Consider the following 16,976-nt stretch of genomic DNA (forward strand, 5'->3'; position numbering starts at 1 on the left):
CAGGGTGGTGAAAGTGCAAGGTGATGAGCTTGATCCTACTTTCCAATAAATATTGAGGATCTTATTCTGTTGACTTGATGTTTCCATGCTTGGCTGCCGTTTAACAAATTAAAATAATTTGGCCATAGTAATCTTATCATGTAGACTATACCCACAACTGTATCTGCAAGCTGTTGGCTAGAGCACACATGCCAATACCAGAGTGGGCACATTCGCTATATAACACAACATGTTTTGTGACATCAGTAGAGTTGAAAATACAATGGAAACCCATTTAACTTGTATTTTTTATTCTGTACATGAGAATTTAACCAATTTATGCTTTGGCCACAAATACGAGTGTAGGAGGAGTCAACGCCATGAATATTAATTTTTAAAAGTGAGATTTTCACTGGGCAGTTACTTTAAAATTGTGGAGTTTGGTCACTTGGCTGAATACACTTCTGCATGGGCTATGTTGACAATATGCTACTGATGGCCTATCCCGACGAAATCCCAGATAATTGGAGTGGAATGCAAGCCAATTGAGATTTATGAACTGATCGGTTTCTGCAGTACCAATTAATTAATGAACAACGCTGCCCTGTGCAGAGCAGTTTATAACAGGAGTTGGCCTTTTAATTCCTAGATTAATTTTTAATAGCCTACCAAAGTCCTGCTTCCCGTTTCCAAAGGACTCTTAAAGGGATACTTTGGAATTTTGGCAAAGAGTTCCCCAGAGTCAGATGAACTTGTGGATACCATTTTCAGGTCTCTGTGTCCATTATGAAGGAAGTTAAAGGTAGTTTTCGAGCCAACGCTTACTAGTGTTAGCGCAATAACTGGAGGTCCTCTGTAGCTCAGCTGGTAGAGCACGGCGCTTGTAACGCCAAGGTAGTGGGTTCGATCCCCGGGACCACCCATACACAAAAAAATGTATGCACGCATGACTGTAAGTCGCTTTGGATAAAAGCGTCTGCTAAATGGCATATTATATTATTATATTATTAAGTCTATAGGTATCTGCTAGCATCCACTAGTGCTAGTTAGCAACTTCCTTCAAACTGCACGCAGAGACATACAAATGGTATCCACAAGTTCATCTGACTCAGGGGAAATCGATAAAGGGCATTGCCAAAATCCTGAAATATCCCTTTAATAATGACCCCAATAAATCTTATTGTAGGCCTAATATTTGTCACGAATTCCGCCGAGACTGCTCCTCCTCCTTGTTCGGGCAGGCTTCGGCGTTCGTCGTCCCCGGAGTACTAGCTGCTACCGTTTGATGTTCTCTATGTTTGTTTGGTTTTGTCTGTTTGGTGCACCTGTGTCTTATCACTTATTGATTATGTCACCTATAAGTTTCCTTTGGTTTTGTTTGTAGTTGTGTGTTGTTGTCCGCCTGTCCGTTGGGGTTTTGGATTTTGCTCTGGTGTATTTAAGTGTATTGACGCACTGTTTGCGCATCGCTTATATTTCGTGTTTTACGCACTGTTTGCGTATCGCTCGCCTCCGTTGTTTGAGGCCCGTTCTTTTTGTATTGTCATATTTCTGACTAGTAAAGTCTGTTGGACTAAGCTTCTGTGTCCTGCGCCTGACTCCAACACCACATCCACTTCAAACATTGACAATATTATAGGCCCAATCTCAATAATAATATAACTTCTCATCTTGTCATTAGGCCGATATAAAAGTGTAGTTGGTGACAGTGCTGCTGAGGATATGGGGTTTGATTGTAGCATATTCTCTCTCTGCAATAGGCTACAAACTTCCAAATATTGTGAATTTTGAACTAAATCAATACATGTACATGTTGCCCCCGTGTGGTCAGTGCTGGTAATGACCATTATACAGTAGTACAGTAAAGTCATGGAGCTGCATTGTCCTGCTCTAATTCTTTGACAGGCCCTCAACCTGCCTCCTCTTTGCTGCTTCTGCTTCACCTCAATGAGCCCAGCATGGCTACTCTCCATGGAGCACACCAGAGCAGACATGCTGTCTAATATCTCTCATTCTCTGTCTTGCTGAGAGCTCTAGTTCTCCTGGATTATATGCTGCACTTCTGTTTCCATCTTCCCCATGACTCTTCATCCCTGCATATCTATTACACATTAGACAATGGAACATGTCAGTGTTATCCTAGGTCATGCATGTAGCAGCTCATGATTAGTGATAGTTTAACTATCCTTTAACAGTATAAGAGTTTTCCCATGATACATACCTAGGTGTATGTCTGTCCATACAACCAGACAGACAGACACACACACACACACACACACACACACACACACACACACTCACATACACACACTAACACACCTGAACATGCTCACACAAACACATTAACAAGAATAGTATAATGATGTAAAGACATCAGTATTTCAGTAACGTAAAGAGGGTTTAGTGTAATTTCAGAGGAATTTCCATTAAAACCATCCCTTGCTGTTGGAAGTATTACTCATGATCTCAAGTTCAAACTTGCCAAATGGTTTAGTAACAGTCGAATGCGTCAAGACAGAAAAATGAATGAGAGCATCCTCCAGACTGGCAGTGCGTAAAAAGAGAGCCGCCCAGAGTCCAGACAGACCCAGATATGACAGTTTACCTCTATGCCATGAGTTCTTCGTGCAATTCCGGACAAAATGTATTCATTTACATGTACGTCATTTAGCAGACGCTCTTATCCAGAGCGACTTACAAATAGGTGCATTCACCTTATAGCCAGTGGGATAACCACTTTACAATGTTTATTATTACTTTTTGTTTTGGTTTTTTTTTGGGGGGGGGTTGGGGTAAGGGGGGGGGTAGAAGGATTACTTTATCCTATCCCAGGTATTCCTTAAAGAGGTGGGGTTTCAAATGTCTCCGGAAGGTGGTGTGACTCCGCTGTCCTGGCGTCGTGAGGGAGCTTGTTCCACCATTGGGGTGCCAGAGCAGCGAACAGTTTTGACTGGGCTGAGCGGGAACTATGCTTCCGCAGAGGTAGGGGGGCCAGCAGGCCAGAGGTGGATGAACGCAATGCCCTCGTTTGGGTGTAGGGACTGATCAGAGCCTGAAGGTACGGAGGTGCCGTTCCCCTCACAGCTCCGTAGGCAAGCACCATGGTCTTGTAGCAGATGCGAGCTTCAACTGGAAGCCAGTGGAGTGTGCGGAGGAGCGGGGTGACGTGAGAGAACTTGGGAAGGTTGAACACCAGACGGGCTGCGGCATTCTGGATGAGTTGTAGGGGTTTAATGGCTCAGGCAGGGAGCCCAGCCAACAGCGAGTTGCAGTAATCCAGACGGGAGATGACAAGTGCCTGGATTAGGACCTGTGCCGCTTCCTGTGTAAGGCAGGGTCGTACTCTCCGAATGTTGTAGAGCATGAACCTACAGGATCGGGTCACCGCCTTGATGTTAGCGGAGAACGACAGGGTGTTGTCCAGGGTCACGCCAAGGCTCTTCGCACTCTGGGAGGAGGACACAAAGGAGTTGTCAACCGTGATGGCGAGATCATGGAACAGGCAGTCCTTCCCCGGGAGGAAGAGCAGCTCCGTCTTGCCAAGGTTCAGCTTGAGGTGGTGATCCGTCATCCATACTGATATGTCTGCCAGACATGCAGAGATGCGATTCGCCACCTGGTTATCAGAAGGGGGAAAGGAGAAGATTAGTACATTTATTGAAAATAAATAAATAGTTTCTTAAATTGCTGAAAATTATACGAAATGCAGATTTAAAATCTTGTTTCAAATGTTTTTAATTCAGTCACAATGACCTTGGACACCAGTGGTTTCCATTGATGGGTCGCTCCTCCTGGGGCATGACCGAAGACTGGGTTGTGGCTTGAAAACATTGAATTTGTTTATTTGTGTCACTGTTGGTGTGGGTGCGTGAAGAGGAGTCAGACGCAGGACGCATAAGCTAGTCGAACAAGACTTTACTAGATGCACAACCAGTACAAAATAAAGTACCTCTAACGAGGAGGCAAAACGACAACGCAACACAGTGCGTTATAATAACGATGCCAGCGTACTGCACAGGATACCACCAACAGACAGGAAAATAAAATAACACACAACTAACGAACACAACCACAGGAAACTTATAAGGCACATAATCAAGACCAAACGGACACAGGTGTAACAGACAGACCAAACCAAACGAACATCGAAACATTCAACGGTGGCAGCTAGTACTCCGGGGACGACGAACGCCGAAGCCTGCCCGAACAAGGAGGAGGAGCAGCCTCGGCAGATTCCGTGACAGTACCCCCCCCCTTGAAGCGCGGCTCCAGCCGTGCGCCGACCCCGGCCTCGGGGACGGCCAGGAGGATGCGGACCCGGGCGCGTGGGATGACCACGGTGGAACAGTCAGGAGGGATGGATCTAGGATGTCCCTCCTAGGCACCCAGCACCGTTCCTCCGGACCGTACCCCTCCCACTCCACGATATACTGGAGACCACTCATCCGGCGTCTCGAGTCCAAGATGGTCCGGACCCTGTACGCCGGAGCCCCCTCGATGTCCAATGGGGGCGGAGGGGTCTCTCCTATCTCATCTTCTTGGAGTGGACCAGCTACCACCGGCCTGAGAAGAGACACATGGAACGAGGGGTTAATATTCTTATAATCAATAGGCAGTTGTAACCTGTAACACACCTCGTTCAATCTTCTCAGGACTTTAAAAGGCCCCACAAACCGCCGACCCAGCTTCCGGCAGGGCAGGCGGAGGGGCAGGTTTCGAGTCGAGAGCCAGACTCGATCTCCCGGGGCGTATACCGGTCCCTCACTGCGGTGGCGATCGGCGCTCGCCTTCTGTCGACGGATGGCCCGCTGCAAATGGACATGTGCAGCGTCCCACGTCTCCTCCGAGCGCCGAATCCACTCATCCACCGCAGGAGCCTCGATCTGGCTCTCATGCCATGGTGCCAGAACCGGCTGATACCCTAAAACACACTGGAAAGGTGTTAGATTGGTGGAGGAGTGGCGGAGAGAGTTCTGGGCCATCTCTGCCCAGGGGATATACCTTGACCACTCCTCCGGCCGGCCCTGGCAATAGGACCTCAGAAACCTACCCACATCCTGGTTGACTCGTTCAACCTGCCCATTGCTCTCTGGGTGGTACCCCGAGGTAAGGCTCACCGAGACCCCCAAGCGTTCCATAAAAGCCCCCCAGACTCTGGAGGTCAACTGGGGACCTCGGTCAGACACTATATCCTCGGGGACCCCATAGTGCCGGAAAACGTGGGTAAATAGGGCCTCAGCGGTCTGTAGGGCAGTAGGGAGACCCGGCATTGGGAGGAGACGACAGGCCTTGGAAAACCGATCCACAACGACCAAAATGGTGGTATTCCCCTGGGAGGGGGGAAGGTCGGTCACAAAATCCACCGAGAGGTGGGACCATGGTCGTTGCGGAACGGGCAGGGGATGTAACTTTCCCCTGGGCAGGTGTCTAGGCGCCTTACACTGGGCGCACACCGAGCAGGAGGAGACATAAACTCTCACATCCCTAGCTAACGTTGGCCACCAGTATTTCCCGCTAAGGCAGTGCACTGTCCGGCCAATACCTGGATGTCCAGAGGAGGGTGATGTATGAGCCCAATAAATAAGTCGGTCACGAACCTCGAGCGGAACGTACGTCCGCCCCACAGGACACTTGGGGGGAGTAGGGTCGGCACGTAACGCCCTTTCGATCTCCGTATCGACCTCCCACACTACCGGAGCCACCAGACAAGACTCCGGCAGTATGGGAGTAGACTCAATGGACCTCTCCTCTGTGTCATACCGCCGGGACAGAGCGTCTGCCTTACCGTTCTGGGACCCTGGGATGTACGTGATCTTAAAAACAAACCGGGTTAGGAACATGTTCCACCTAGCCTGACGAGGGTTTAGTCTCCTAGCTGCCCGGATGTACTCCAGGTTACTAACAACTCCCTGTCCCCTACGTCATAATTACACTCCGCCGGGCTGAGCTTCTTGGAATAGAACGCACAGGGGCGGAGTTTAGGTGGCGTGCCGGACCGTTGCGACAGAACCGCCCCAATACCGGCCTCTGAAGCGTCCACCTCCACTTGGAATGGTAAAGCGGGATCCGGATGCGCCAGCACCGGAGCCGAAGTGAACAGGTTCTTCAGTTTAACGAATGCCCTGTCCGCTTCAGCTGACCACTGCAAACGCACCGGACCCCCCTTTAGCAGGGACGTAATGGGAGCTGCCACCTGTCCAAAACCCCGGATAAACCTCCGGTAGTAATTAGCAAAACCCAAAAACTGCTGCACCTCCTTTACAGTGGTTGGGGTTTGCCAATTACGCACGGCCGACACACGGTCAACCTCTATCTTCACACCAGATGCGGACAATCGATAACCCAAGAAGGAGATGGACTCCTGGAAAAACAAGCATTTCTCTGCCTTGACATACAAGTCATGCTCCAACAGCCTCTTCAACACTCCAACAGCCTCTACCAGGGCTACATGCTCGGCTCGTGTAGAAGAGTACACTAGGATGTCGTCGATGTACACTACCACACCCTGCCCATGCATGTCCCTGAAAATCTCGTCCACAAAGGATTGAAAGACTGAAGGAGCATTCATTAACCCGTATGGCATGACGAGATATTCGTAATGACCCGAGGTGGTGCTGAATGCTGTTTTCCATTCATCTCCCTCCCTAATGCGCACCAGATTGTACGCGCTCCTGAGATCCAACTTTGTGAAGAACCGCGCTCCGCGTAATGATTCTGTCATAGTCGCAATCAGAGGAAGAGGATAACTGTACTTAACCGTGATCTGATTGATACTACGATAATCAATACACGGGCGCAAACCCCCGTCCTTCTTCTTCACAAAGAAGAAACTCGAGGAAACCGGGGAAGTGGAGGACCGTATGTATCCCTGTTCCAAGGACTCGGCTATGTAAGTCTCCATAGCCGCGGTCTCCTCTTGAGACAGGGGATACACACGGCTCCGCGGAAGTGCCGCTCCTGTTTGGAGATTTATCGCACAATCCCCCTGTCTATGAGGTGGCAACCGTGTTGCCCTAGTTTTACTGAAAACCAGTGCTAAATCCTCATATTCAGGGGGAATGTGCATTGCGGACACCTGGTTCGGACTCCCCACCGATGTTGCCCCTATGGAAACACCTAGACATCTCCCTACACACTGGGCAGACCATTCCATAAGAGCCCTCTGTTGCCACGCAATGGTAGGATCATGGGTGCTTAACCAGGAAGCCCCAGCACCACGGGATACGCAGGAGAGTCGATCAGATAAAACTGAATGATCTCCTCATGACCCCCTGCGTAATCATCTTCAGTGGCGCTGTGACTTCTCTAATCAACCCCCGACCCCAGCGGCCGGCTGTCTAGAGCATGAACTGGGAAAGGGGGGTTCCACCGGCCGAAGGGGAATTCCTACCCTGGAACAAAATACACGATCAATAAAATTCCCAGCTGCGCCTGAATCTACTAGCGCCTTATGCTGGGAATGAGGTGCCACCTGTGGAAATCTCACAGGTATACACAGGTGTCCAACAGAAAGCTCTGGGTAAGTGGGGCATCTACTCACCTGAAATGACTTCCCAGTGCGTGACCTGTTGTCCCCTCTCCCAGGAGACCCTCCCCAACACCTAGCCGCAGTGTGCCCTCCACGGCCACAGTTGGTGCAGGGGACGGCCCCCCTCAGGTTCTCTCTCCTCCTCTCCCTAGCGCCTGCACCCCCGAGCTCCATGGGAATCGGCTCGGCGGTGCTGGAGGATGGAATGGACGACCCCCATTCGGGACGTCCGCGTGTAGCCAGCAGGGTGTCGAGCCGGATGGACATGTCCACCAACTGGTCGAAGGTGAGGTTGGTGTCCCTGCAGGCCAGCTCACGACGAACGTCCTCTCGTAGGCTGCATCGATAATGGTCGATGAGGGCCCTCTCATTCCATCCCGCATCTGCCGCTAGCGTCCGGAACTCCAGGGCGAACTCCTGGGCACTCCTCTTCCCCTGTCGAAGGTGGAACAGACGCTCCCCCGCCGCCTTCTCCTCAGGTGGATGATCGAACACTGCCCTGAAGCGGCGGGAGAACTCCGCGTAGGTGATGGTAGCGGCGTCTATTCCCCTCCATTCGGCGTTAGCCCATTCCAACGCCTTGCCGGAGAGACAGGAGATGAGGGCGGAGATGCTCTCGTATCCCGAGGGCGCCGGGTGTATGGTGGCCAGGTAGAGTTCCACCTGCAGGAGGAATCCCTGACACCCGGCTGCGGTACCATCATATGCCCTCGGGAGCGAGAGCCGAATGCCGCTGGGTTCCGGTACTGGGAGAGGAGGACTGGCCGATGGTGATGGTAAGGTGTGCGAAGATGTGGGCACCTCGCCCGTAACCAAACGGCGCAGCGTGTTGGACAAATCGTTCATGGCGACCCCAAGTTGCTGGATCATGGCGTCTTGATTGCTGATCCTTTCCTCGAGGGACTTGGGTGCCACCGCTGCTCCTGCTGACTCCATGGTAGGTGTGTTATTCTGTCACTGTTGGTGTGGGTGCGTGGAGAGGAGTCAGACGCAGGACGCATAAGCTAGTCGAACAAGACTTTACTAGATGCACAACCAGTACAAAATAAAGTACCTCTAACGAGGAGGCAAAACGACAACGCAACACAGTGCGTTATAATAACGATGCCAGCGTACTGCACAGGATACCGCCAACAGACAGGAAAATAAAATAACACACAACTAACGAACACAACCACAGGAAACTTATAAGGCACATAATCAAGACCAAACGGACACAGGTGTAACAGACAGACCAAACCAAACGAACATCGAAACATTCAATGGTGGCAGCTAGTACTCCGGGGACGACGAACGCCGAAGCCTGCCCGAACAAGGAGGAGGAGCAGCCTCGGCAGATTCCGTGACAATTTGCTTCGTCACATAGAAATGAGTAAAGCTTTATCTAGGTAGATTACATCCATTGATAGTAAATAAGTCACATCATAGCCCAAATAATTTTGGGGAAGTGGACCGAAGAGCAGTACTCAACACGATAAGCACTATAACCGCCAGAGGGCTCCATTGCCCCATACGTGTTCAGTTATAATAATAATAATAATAATATGCCATTTAGCAGACGCTTTTATCCAAAGCGACTTACAGTCATGTGTGCATTTTTACGTATGGGTGGTCCCGGGGATCGAACCCACTACCCTGGCGTTACAAGCGCCATGCTCTACCAATTGAGCTACAGAGGACCACAATTCACTATAATTCACAGTTCACAATTCACAGTTCACTACACATGTGCAGTCTTTTGAATAAAATGCGACCATTTGAAGATGGACATGGATAAATATTGCAGTTTACTGTTCTTTATTTATCTATAACATTTTCCGTTAAAATATCTGCCGCAATGAGCAATGAACATGGACATTTTAATCATGTCTCATGATTTGCGCCTCTCCGTACACTAGGTGGCGGTATATAAATAATTAGAGCTCTTCGTCTCAATCGATGACCCTTTGTTTTGGGTCAGAGTTGAAGGGCTCCAGCTTCCTGGTTTCGGCGGCAATGCGTGCAAGTTAACAAGTCTGGACGTTTTTGCGTGAAAAGATAGTAAATTATTAAGATATATTAGCGGGAATTGCACAACATTTTGCACAGCAATGGTGAGTGTTGATATTGTTGGTTATAATAAAATTGGCTGGATCTTTTGAAAGAAAAACGGATTAGCAGTTGAGTTGGTGCCTTTTTCCAGCAAGCCAACGTTATCCAATTCATTCATTGCAGTTGCAGTGAATGAGCAGCAAATAAAGTCATGTTGCAGATAAAAATCTAATATGCGTACATCTGAGATGATGGACGTCTGATCTTCCCTACACATGAGTCTGAACGTTATATTTTGTTCCATTAACCTCTTAAGAATCTGACACTTTTTTCAATTTTCGCCTAAAATGACATACCCAAATCTTAACTGCCTGTAGCTCAGGACCTGAAGCAAGGATATACATATTATTGATACCATTTGAAAGGAAACACTTGGAAATGTGAAATTAATGTAGGAGAATATAGGACATTAGATTTTTTTAAAAGATAATACAAACAAAAAAACATGTGTTTTCTATTATATTTTTTGTTCCATCATCTTTGAAATGCAAGAGAAAGGCTACAATATAATATTGCAGTTTAGGCACAATTTAGATTTTGGCCACTAGATGGAAGCAGTGTGTGTGCAAAGTTTCAGATTGATCCAGTGAAGCATTGCAATACTGGACTATTTTGTATCAAGTCTGCCCAAATGTGCCGAATTGGTCAATTGATACATTTTCATAACTATAGAGAAAATACAAAAATGATATGGTAATACAAAATGTAAGTTTACACACTCCCAGGAATGTCATACATGATGGATCATTAGCTTATATACTAACTTTCACACATCTAGATGGCCGGGCGGGGTGGGTGTGGAGCCAGAGACAGCAGGGGTTCAAACTGTAGAACCCAGTTCCTACATTTGATATAGAAATTGATTTTATCAAACAAAACTATGCTACATTTTATCTCTGGAACCCTTAGGATGACAAATCAGAGCAAGATTACTGAATGTAAGTACATTATTTACCTTCAGAGGTGAATGTATCAAACCAGTTGCCGTAATAAGTTATTTGTTGTTGTGCACTCTCCTCAAACAATAGCATGGTATTTCTTCACTGAACTAGCTACTGTAAATTGGACAGTGCAGTTAGATTAACAATAATTTAAGCTTTCTGCCCATATAAGACATGTCTATGTCCTGGAAAGTTTGCTGTTACTTACAACAGTCATGCTAATCACGTTAGCGCACACTAGCTCAACCGTCCCGTATACGGGACACCGATCCCGTAGAGGTTAAATTATTACCCATAACAATAATCCAACCTTCTTCCCATTGCTGTGTGTGTAGAGTTTACCTCTGAACCCCAAGCCCTTCCTGAACGGACTGACAGGCAAGCCGGTGATGGTGAAGCTGAAGTGGGGGATGGAGTACAAGGGCTACCTAGTGTCTGTGGACAGCTACATGAACATGCAGGTGAGGGAGCACACCTGGACATAGGTGCTTTTAGCAACGCGGGTGTATTTACATACACTAGCGTTGCTTTCAATTGTATTGGGTTGCAAAAAAACAGTCAGTGGGAAGCCAGAAGTTAAAGACCATTCCATTTCAGTTTACTGTGCCGGTGGGCAGGACGGTTGGTCGTTATGACGGGGGAATTTAAAACAAAATATATAGGATGGTATTATTAAAGACTTTCCAAACGTGGGTCTGTTGTAGACCCACTTCCTCTCTGCTTACCTCATGTCAAAATAAAAGTCCCCCATTTTGCACCTAACCTGGACAGTGTGTGTGGCTAGTGCAGATTAATGCCTACGTACATTTCTCGTGTTTTTGTCATTGGTTTTGACAGTTGGCGAACACAGAAGAGTACGTGGATGGAGCGTTGGCTGGTCACCTTGGAGAAGTACTTGTTAGGTAAATAATAGCCGTTTTCTGGATTCTCTAAAATGTTGCCTTCTGCCTCTTGTCCTTTAATCCTGAGGTGATCAAAATCGGCCATGACTGCATTTATGAAATACCTAACTCTGTTAGAGCAGTGACCTGGGGTGTATTCATTAGTGTAGACTGTTGCAACAAAAAGCTTTTTGCAACAAAAACAAGAGTTTCTTATTGGACAAGTTCAGGTAGGTCCCTCAAAGTCCCACCTCGGCTCGTTTGGTTCGTAGTAAATAATACCCAGTTCAAGAAAGGGAGGAGGGAGGGAGGGAAGGAAGGAAGTATTTCTTGTTGAAATCGGATTATGTTTTATGCAATAGAATGCAAGTCTATATTCTGATTTTTTTTTTTGGGTTGAACTGCAAGTCAACCCTTTAATGAATACCAGTAGAAATGTATTCTCCCTGGACTTCTGTGTCCAGCATACTTCTGGTGTGACTGATGCAGGTGTTTCATAGTGGCTGTTCTCAGTGTAATTCTCTTAGATCTAAAGTGCAAATTCTCTACCCACAGGTGCAATAATGTTTTATATATTAGAGGAGTAGAGGAAGAAGAGGAGGACGGAGAAATGAAAGAATGATGGAGAGGATGAGACTTGCAACTGAAGATCTGGACGAGTGTTGTGTTTGCTGAATCTTTGTTTTTGCATTTTCACTATGTGGAAAATGGACTCTTGGGAAGCAAGTTAGCTTTATTTGTGTGAAACCTTCAAGGAAACATTTTATTTTTTACTGTTTATGATCCAATATGATGTAGCTAATTACATTATATCACTGTAGAAAAAAATAAAATAATGGTTATTTTACCGTTTCCTAAACCTGCTGTCTGGTGGTATTATTACAGGTTTGTGAGGGAGCTGATTGATGTGGTGTCTCAACCTTATTAACAAACACTACACATTAAACAGAACCTGTCAATCAATGTACACTATTCCTAATTTCCAAAGCCCCGCCCCGGATTTAGCTCGTGCACTTTGAACCCATGCTGCCCTCAAATATTTACGTTTCCCCAAACCACTAGAAAGTGACAGCGAGGCGACGTAGAAATAGAGGTGACTTACAAAAGTAATTCACATTTTTAAGCTTAATTTCGACGACTATTTCAAAATGTCCAACAAACTTTTGGTAAAGAACGCGAAACAGGTGGTTTTAATTTGCAACAACGGTGAGAAGTTCCTGACGAAGGATGGGATGCAAAAGCTGTGTGTGATTGAGAACAGTAGTTTGATTATCGGGAGGTAAATTGAAAAATCATTAATGTCCGATAGGGCTGCAGTTTGCAACATTGTTTAATGTTCGGTAGTTTGGCTACTAGTTAATGTTTGTTACAATTAGGTTAGAACGAGTTGACAGCGGCTGTCAAACTTCGCAGAGTACGGATTGCCCTAACGTGCTCTGAAAGTTCTGTGAAAGCAAAACTTAATTTTGGCTAAACTAAACCAAATGTTATTCCACCGCAAACTATTGATTACAAGAGCTGTGTTTTTTTTTCGTCCAGCGACGGTCTAATAAAGAATATTGGACCAGCGAGCACCATTGATTTCCAATATGCAGGAGTCTCGTTTGATAAAGTAATCGATGCAACTGGCATGTGTCATTCCAGGCAAGTATCAGTGCAATACACCACCCTGGACAATATGGGGCGGTAGATCTAGGCGTGCACACAGGTGTAAACATGGTTTGTGCTATCTGGGATCCTTAACCCTAACCATAACCCTTTCCTAATCCTAAATTTAACCCGTACCATTTTAAATGTCAACTTCAATGGGGGGGTAGTGACGTCCCAAGGATCCCGGATAGCAAGGACCATGTAAACATGCAACCTTGGCCACGTTTATTTGCCGAACGTTGTCTAACGGTGCAGATAGAAATGCCATGAATAGGGCGGAAGTTATACCGTATTCTACATGTCAGCACAGGAGGTTGGTGGCACATTAATTGGGGAGAACAGGCTCGTGGTAATGGCTGGAGCGGAATCAGTGGAATGGTATCAAACACATGGTTTCCAGGTGTTAGATGCCATTCCATTTGCTCTGTTCTGGCCATTTATTATGAGCCGTTCTCACCTCAGCAGCCTCCTGTGTGTCAGAGAGCCATGTTTGGTCTACAAAGAATATTTGTATTTGACGGTTCCAAAACGTTAGGTCCTGCCGAATGCTCCCCTGTTCTATTAATACAAATATTTGAAACATAGATATAGTGTTCTAGCATGAAGAGAATGAGGTTTTACAGAAATACAGCTGTGCTCATTGATTATTGTGTTTCAGGATTGGTTGATGCACACACCCACCCCGTATGGGCTGGAGACAGGGTGCATGAATTTGCCATGAAGGTAAATATAACTTCCATGGGTACCATCCCCTCTCTGCCTCAACAGATTGTAATCTGACTCACCTTTTGGAGTAAAAGTAAAGGTTTGTAGGGCTTCGTTTACACAAGCAGCCCAATTCTGATATTTTTTCCACTAATTGGTCTTTTGACCAATCACATCAGATCGTTTCACACAAGCTATTTTTCAGAGCTGATCTGATTGATTGTTCAAAAGACCAATTAGTGAAAAAATATCAGAATTGGGCTGCCTGTCAAAATGCAGCCTAGGTAATGCTGTGTGTGCCTACAGTTGGCCGGTGCCACCTACATGGATGTGCACCGTGCCGGAGGAGGGATCCACTTCACAGTGGAGCACACCCGGGCTGCTCTTGCCTCCACCCTGCTGGCCTCTCTGACAGGCAGGCTGGGTCGGATGCAGCGGGCAGGCACCACCCTGGTGGAGTGTAAGAGTGGCTACGGCCTGGAGCTGCAGACAGAGCTGAAGATGCTGGAGGTCATCGAGACGGCCAGACGTACCCTGCCAATCAATATATCGTCTACCTACTGTGGAGCACACGCAGTCCCTAAGTACTGACCACACACACACTCTACACCATGCTGTTGAACACCCCCCCCATACTCCTGAACAGACACACCTCACATCCACCCCGTCATGACCACTGTGTTACATTCACCCGTACAGCTAACCCTACTGACTTTCATCCTCACTAGGTGTTATTAAATACCCACCCCTTCTGATTCTTTCCCAGGGGTAAGACTGTTGCCGAGGCGACAACAGACATCCTTCAGGTCCAGTTGCCACAGCTGCGTGAGCGTATGTCAGCTTGGGGCCCTGAGGGTGGACAACATAGATGTGTTCTGTGAGCAGGGTGTGTTTGACCTGGCCTCCACATGCTCCATCCTGCAGGCCGGCCTGGACATGGGCCTCAACATCAACTTCCACGGAGACGAGCTGCACCCCATGAACTCTGCACAGGTACGCATCATCAACCTGCGCCTCTCTACTGTCACTGTGGTAACAACAGCTGGTTTAGTACCAGTACGTATTATTTAAGTGTCTATGGTACTGTCCATCTCACTTAACCATTCCTGTATTGTGTGTGTGTTTTTCTCTGGTGGTGCTAGCTGGGGGCAGAGCTCGGTGCCTTGGCTATCAGTCACCTGGAGGAGGTGACAGATGAGGGCATCGCTGCCATGGCGACAGCTAAGACCGCTGCCGTCCTGCTCCCAACCACTGCCTACATCCTGCGGTTACCCCAGCCGCGGGCCCGAGACATGCTGGATGCTGGGGTCATTGTTGCCCTGGGCAGTGACTTCAACCCTAATGCCTACTGTTGCTCTATGGTGGGGGATTGGAGGTGGTAGGAGTAGGGAAGTTAGGGAGGAAAGATGGAGGGGGCTGTGGGGGTAAGGTCAATGAGTTAGTGGGAATAGAAGGCAAAAAGCCTCTGTAGCGATCCCTCTGTCATCATCTCTTGATCCCTGTCTGTCTATCCCAGCCGGTGGTGATGCACCTGGCGTGCGTCAACATGAGGATGTCCATGCCCGAGGCTCTGGCCGCCGCCACCATCAACGCAGCCTACGCCCTGGGACGCTCTCACACGCACGGCTCCCTGGAGGTCAACAAACACGCCGACCTGCTGGTCCTCAACGCACCACGGTAAAGTTGCTGTCAATAAATACTACTATATTCTAAGAGCTGGCTTCATTTAATGGTTAGACACCACAGTGTATGTTCCAGTTGACAGTTAACCTTTCAGCAGCTAGATTACTTATCTTGTAATTGTGGTGAGGACTGTGTATGGCATTGTCTAAAATGCAGTAGCTGTGTGAATGGAATCGATTGGGTTGTGTGAGTGAGACTGCCTAAGGTTGTGTTGATTGTGTGAGTGAGACTGCCTAAGGTTGTGTTGATTGTGTGAGTGTGGCTGACACTTTAGTGTAGATGTGTGTGTGGACTGACAGTGTTGTGTTGATGGTGTTGTCCGGCAGGTGGGAGCATCTCATCTACCAGTTAGGAGGACACCAGGAACTGATTCGCTACGTTGTCATCAGGGGCAACGTCGTCTATAACAACGACAAAACCATGGACTTCTAACTCCAAAATTGGGTTTGGATAACTGACGTTCTTCCCCCAGGCATAGTCACACACGGCCCTGTTGCCTCGTGGACAGGGCTGTGTGTGTCTATAAATGGACACAGCTCACAGTCAAGGATTTGTAAATGGACAGTTAATATTAACCTGATATTCTATGTCTTGGTCAGTGGGGTATGTGGTAACATTTGAGTATGTGCTTTAAACCATGTGGTAACATTTGAGTATGGGCTTTGAACCATTGTTTCTGCAATCTCCAAATGACTGTAGAGTTGGGTAGGGTTAATATCCAGGAAGTGTTGGTTAAAAAGAACGTGATTAAATGTTGTGCCTTTTTCTTACCATAAACAAAAGTCTCCATTCTTGCTCTGTCATCTATTTGCCCCAATTTAGGTTGGAGACCTTCTGACCCTTGGTTCCTCTCTTTCATGCTCTGTTAATCTTTCGCCCTTCAGCTCTACACCCCTCCCCTTGTCTCTCTCTGAGGTTGTAGGAGTTAGTAAAGCTAACACAGGCGAGGTGAGTGAATCATTAGTGAGGAAGCTCAGCCTGTAGTAACAGCTGTATGGTCTATCTGCCAGCTCAACTGATCAAGGATACAAGTAGTGTTGCAAAGGGACTGTGCTTGATCCAGTGTCTGAGGGTCAGAGAAAGCAGAGACTGCTTTTGTAACCTTTGTAGGTTTTGAGGACTGGGAATCATTGTAGTTTGTTTAACCATTGGGGTGGGGTAGACAAGGGAGACCGCCAAGTTGAACTCTTGTGCATTTTTTTGTTTACAGACATGTTTATGTCAAATATATGAAGATAGTGTGAAGGAATTGGTGGCTCAGTGGTAAGGATCTCACCCTCCAACCATAGGATCCTTGGTTCCAGCCCTGTGCGGCACTGGAGCATGGTTGTGTGAATGTGAGAGAGGTGTTGCCACTCAAAGATGGTTATGGAGAAAAATCTCCAGAAAAAAAGTGGACACTTAGTATTTAAATGGGGAGTAGCCTATAGTTAAAAACGAAGTATCCACTTTAAGGACATTTTCTCCATAACCACTGCTCTGAAGTTGCAGGGCACCCCAGGTTTTAACCACCCCTGC

General features: G+C 47.4%; 2 protein-coding genes across 2 annotated transcripts; both read left to right on the forward strand.

Moving 5' to 3' along the window:
* Positions 1 to 9,470: 9,470 nt before the first annotated feature.
* LOC123481814 (small nuclear ribonucleoprotein F) lies at positions 9,471 to 12,279 on the forward strand. The gene is made up of 4 exons (XM_045206906.1): positions 9,471 to 9,600; positions 10,875 to 11,000; positions 11,377 to 11,441; positions 11,976 to 12,279. The coding sequence occupies exons 1-4, from the start codon at positions 9,598 to 9,600 to the stop codon at positions 12,040 to 12,042; spliced, it is 261 nt and encodes an 86-aa protein (XP_045062841.1). The 5' UTR covers positions 9,471 to 9,597; the 3' UTR covers positions 12,043 to 12,279.
* Positions 12,280 to 12,457: 178 nt separating this feature from the next.
* Positions 12,458 to 16,249, forward strand: LOC121579010 (probable imidazolonepropionase). The gene is given in 10 exon segments (XM_045206943.1): positions 12,458 to 12,699; positions 12,960 to 13,106; positions 13,376 to 13,383; positions 13,729 to 13,793; positions 14,082 to 14,359; positions 14,542 to 14,617; positions 14,619 to 14,768; positions 14,918 to 15,136; positions 15,292 to 15,452; positions 15,785 to 16,249. Coding segments are annotated over 10 exon segments (1,341 nt in total). The 5' UTR covers positions 12,458 to 12,568; the 3' UTR covers positions 15,891 to 16,249.
* Positions 16,250 to 16,976: the final 727 nt, after the last annotated feature.

The sequence above is a fragment of the Coregonus clupeaformis genome, chromosome 24 (genome assembly GCF_020615455.1).
Source record: "Coregonus clupeaformis isolate EN_2021a chromosome 24, ASM2061545v1, whole genome shotgun sequence".
NCBI classification, from domain to species: domain Eukaryota; kingdom Metazoa; phylum Chordata; class Actinopteri; order Salmoniformes; family Salmonidae; genus Coregonus; species Coregonus clupeaformis.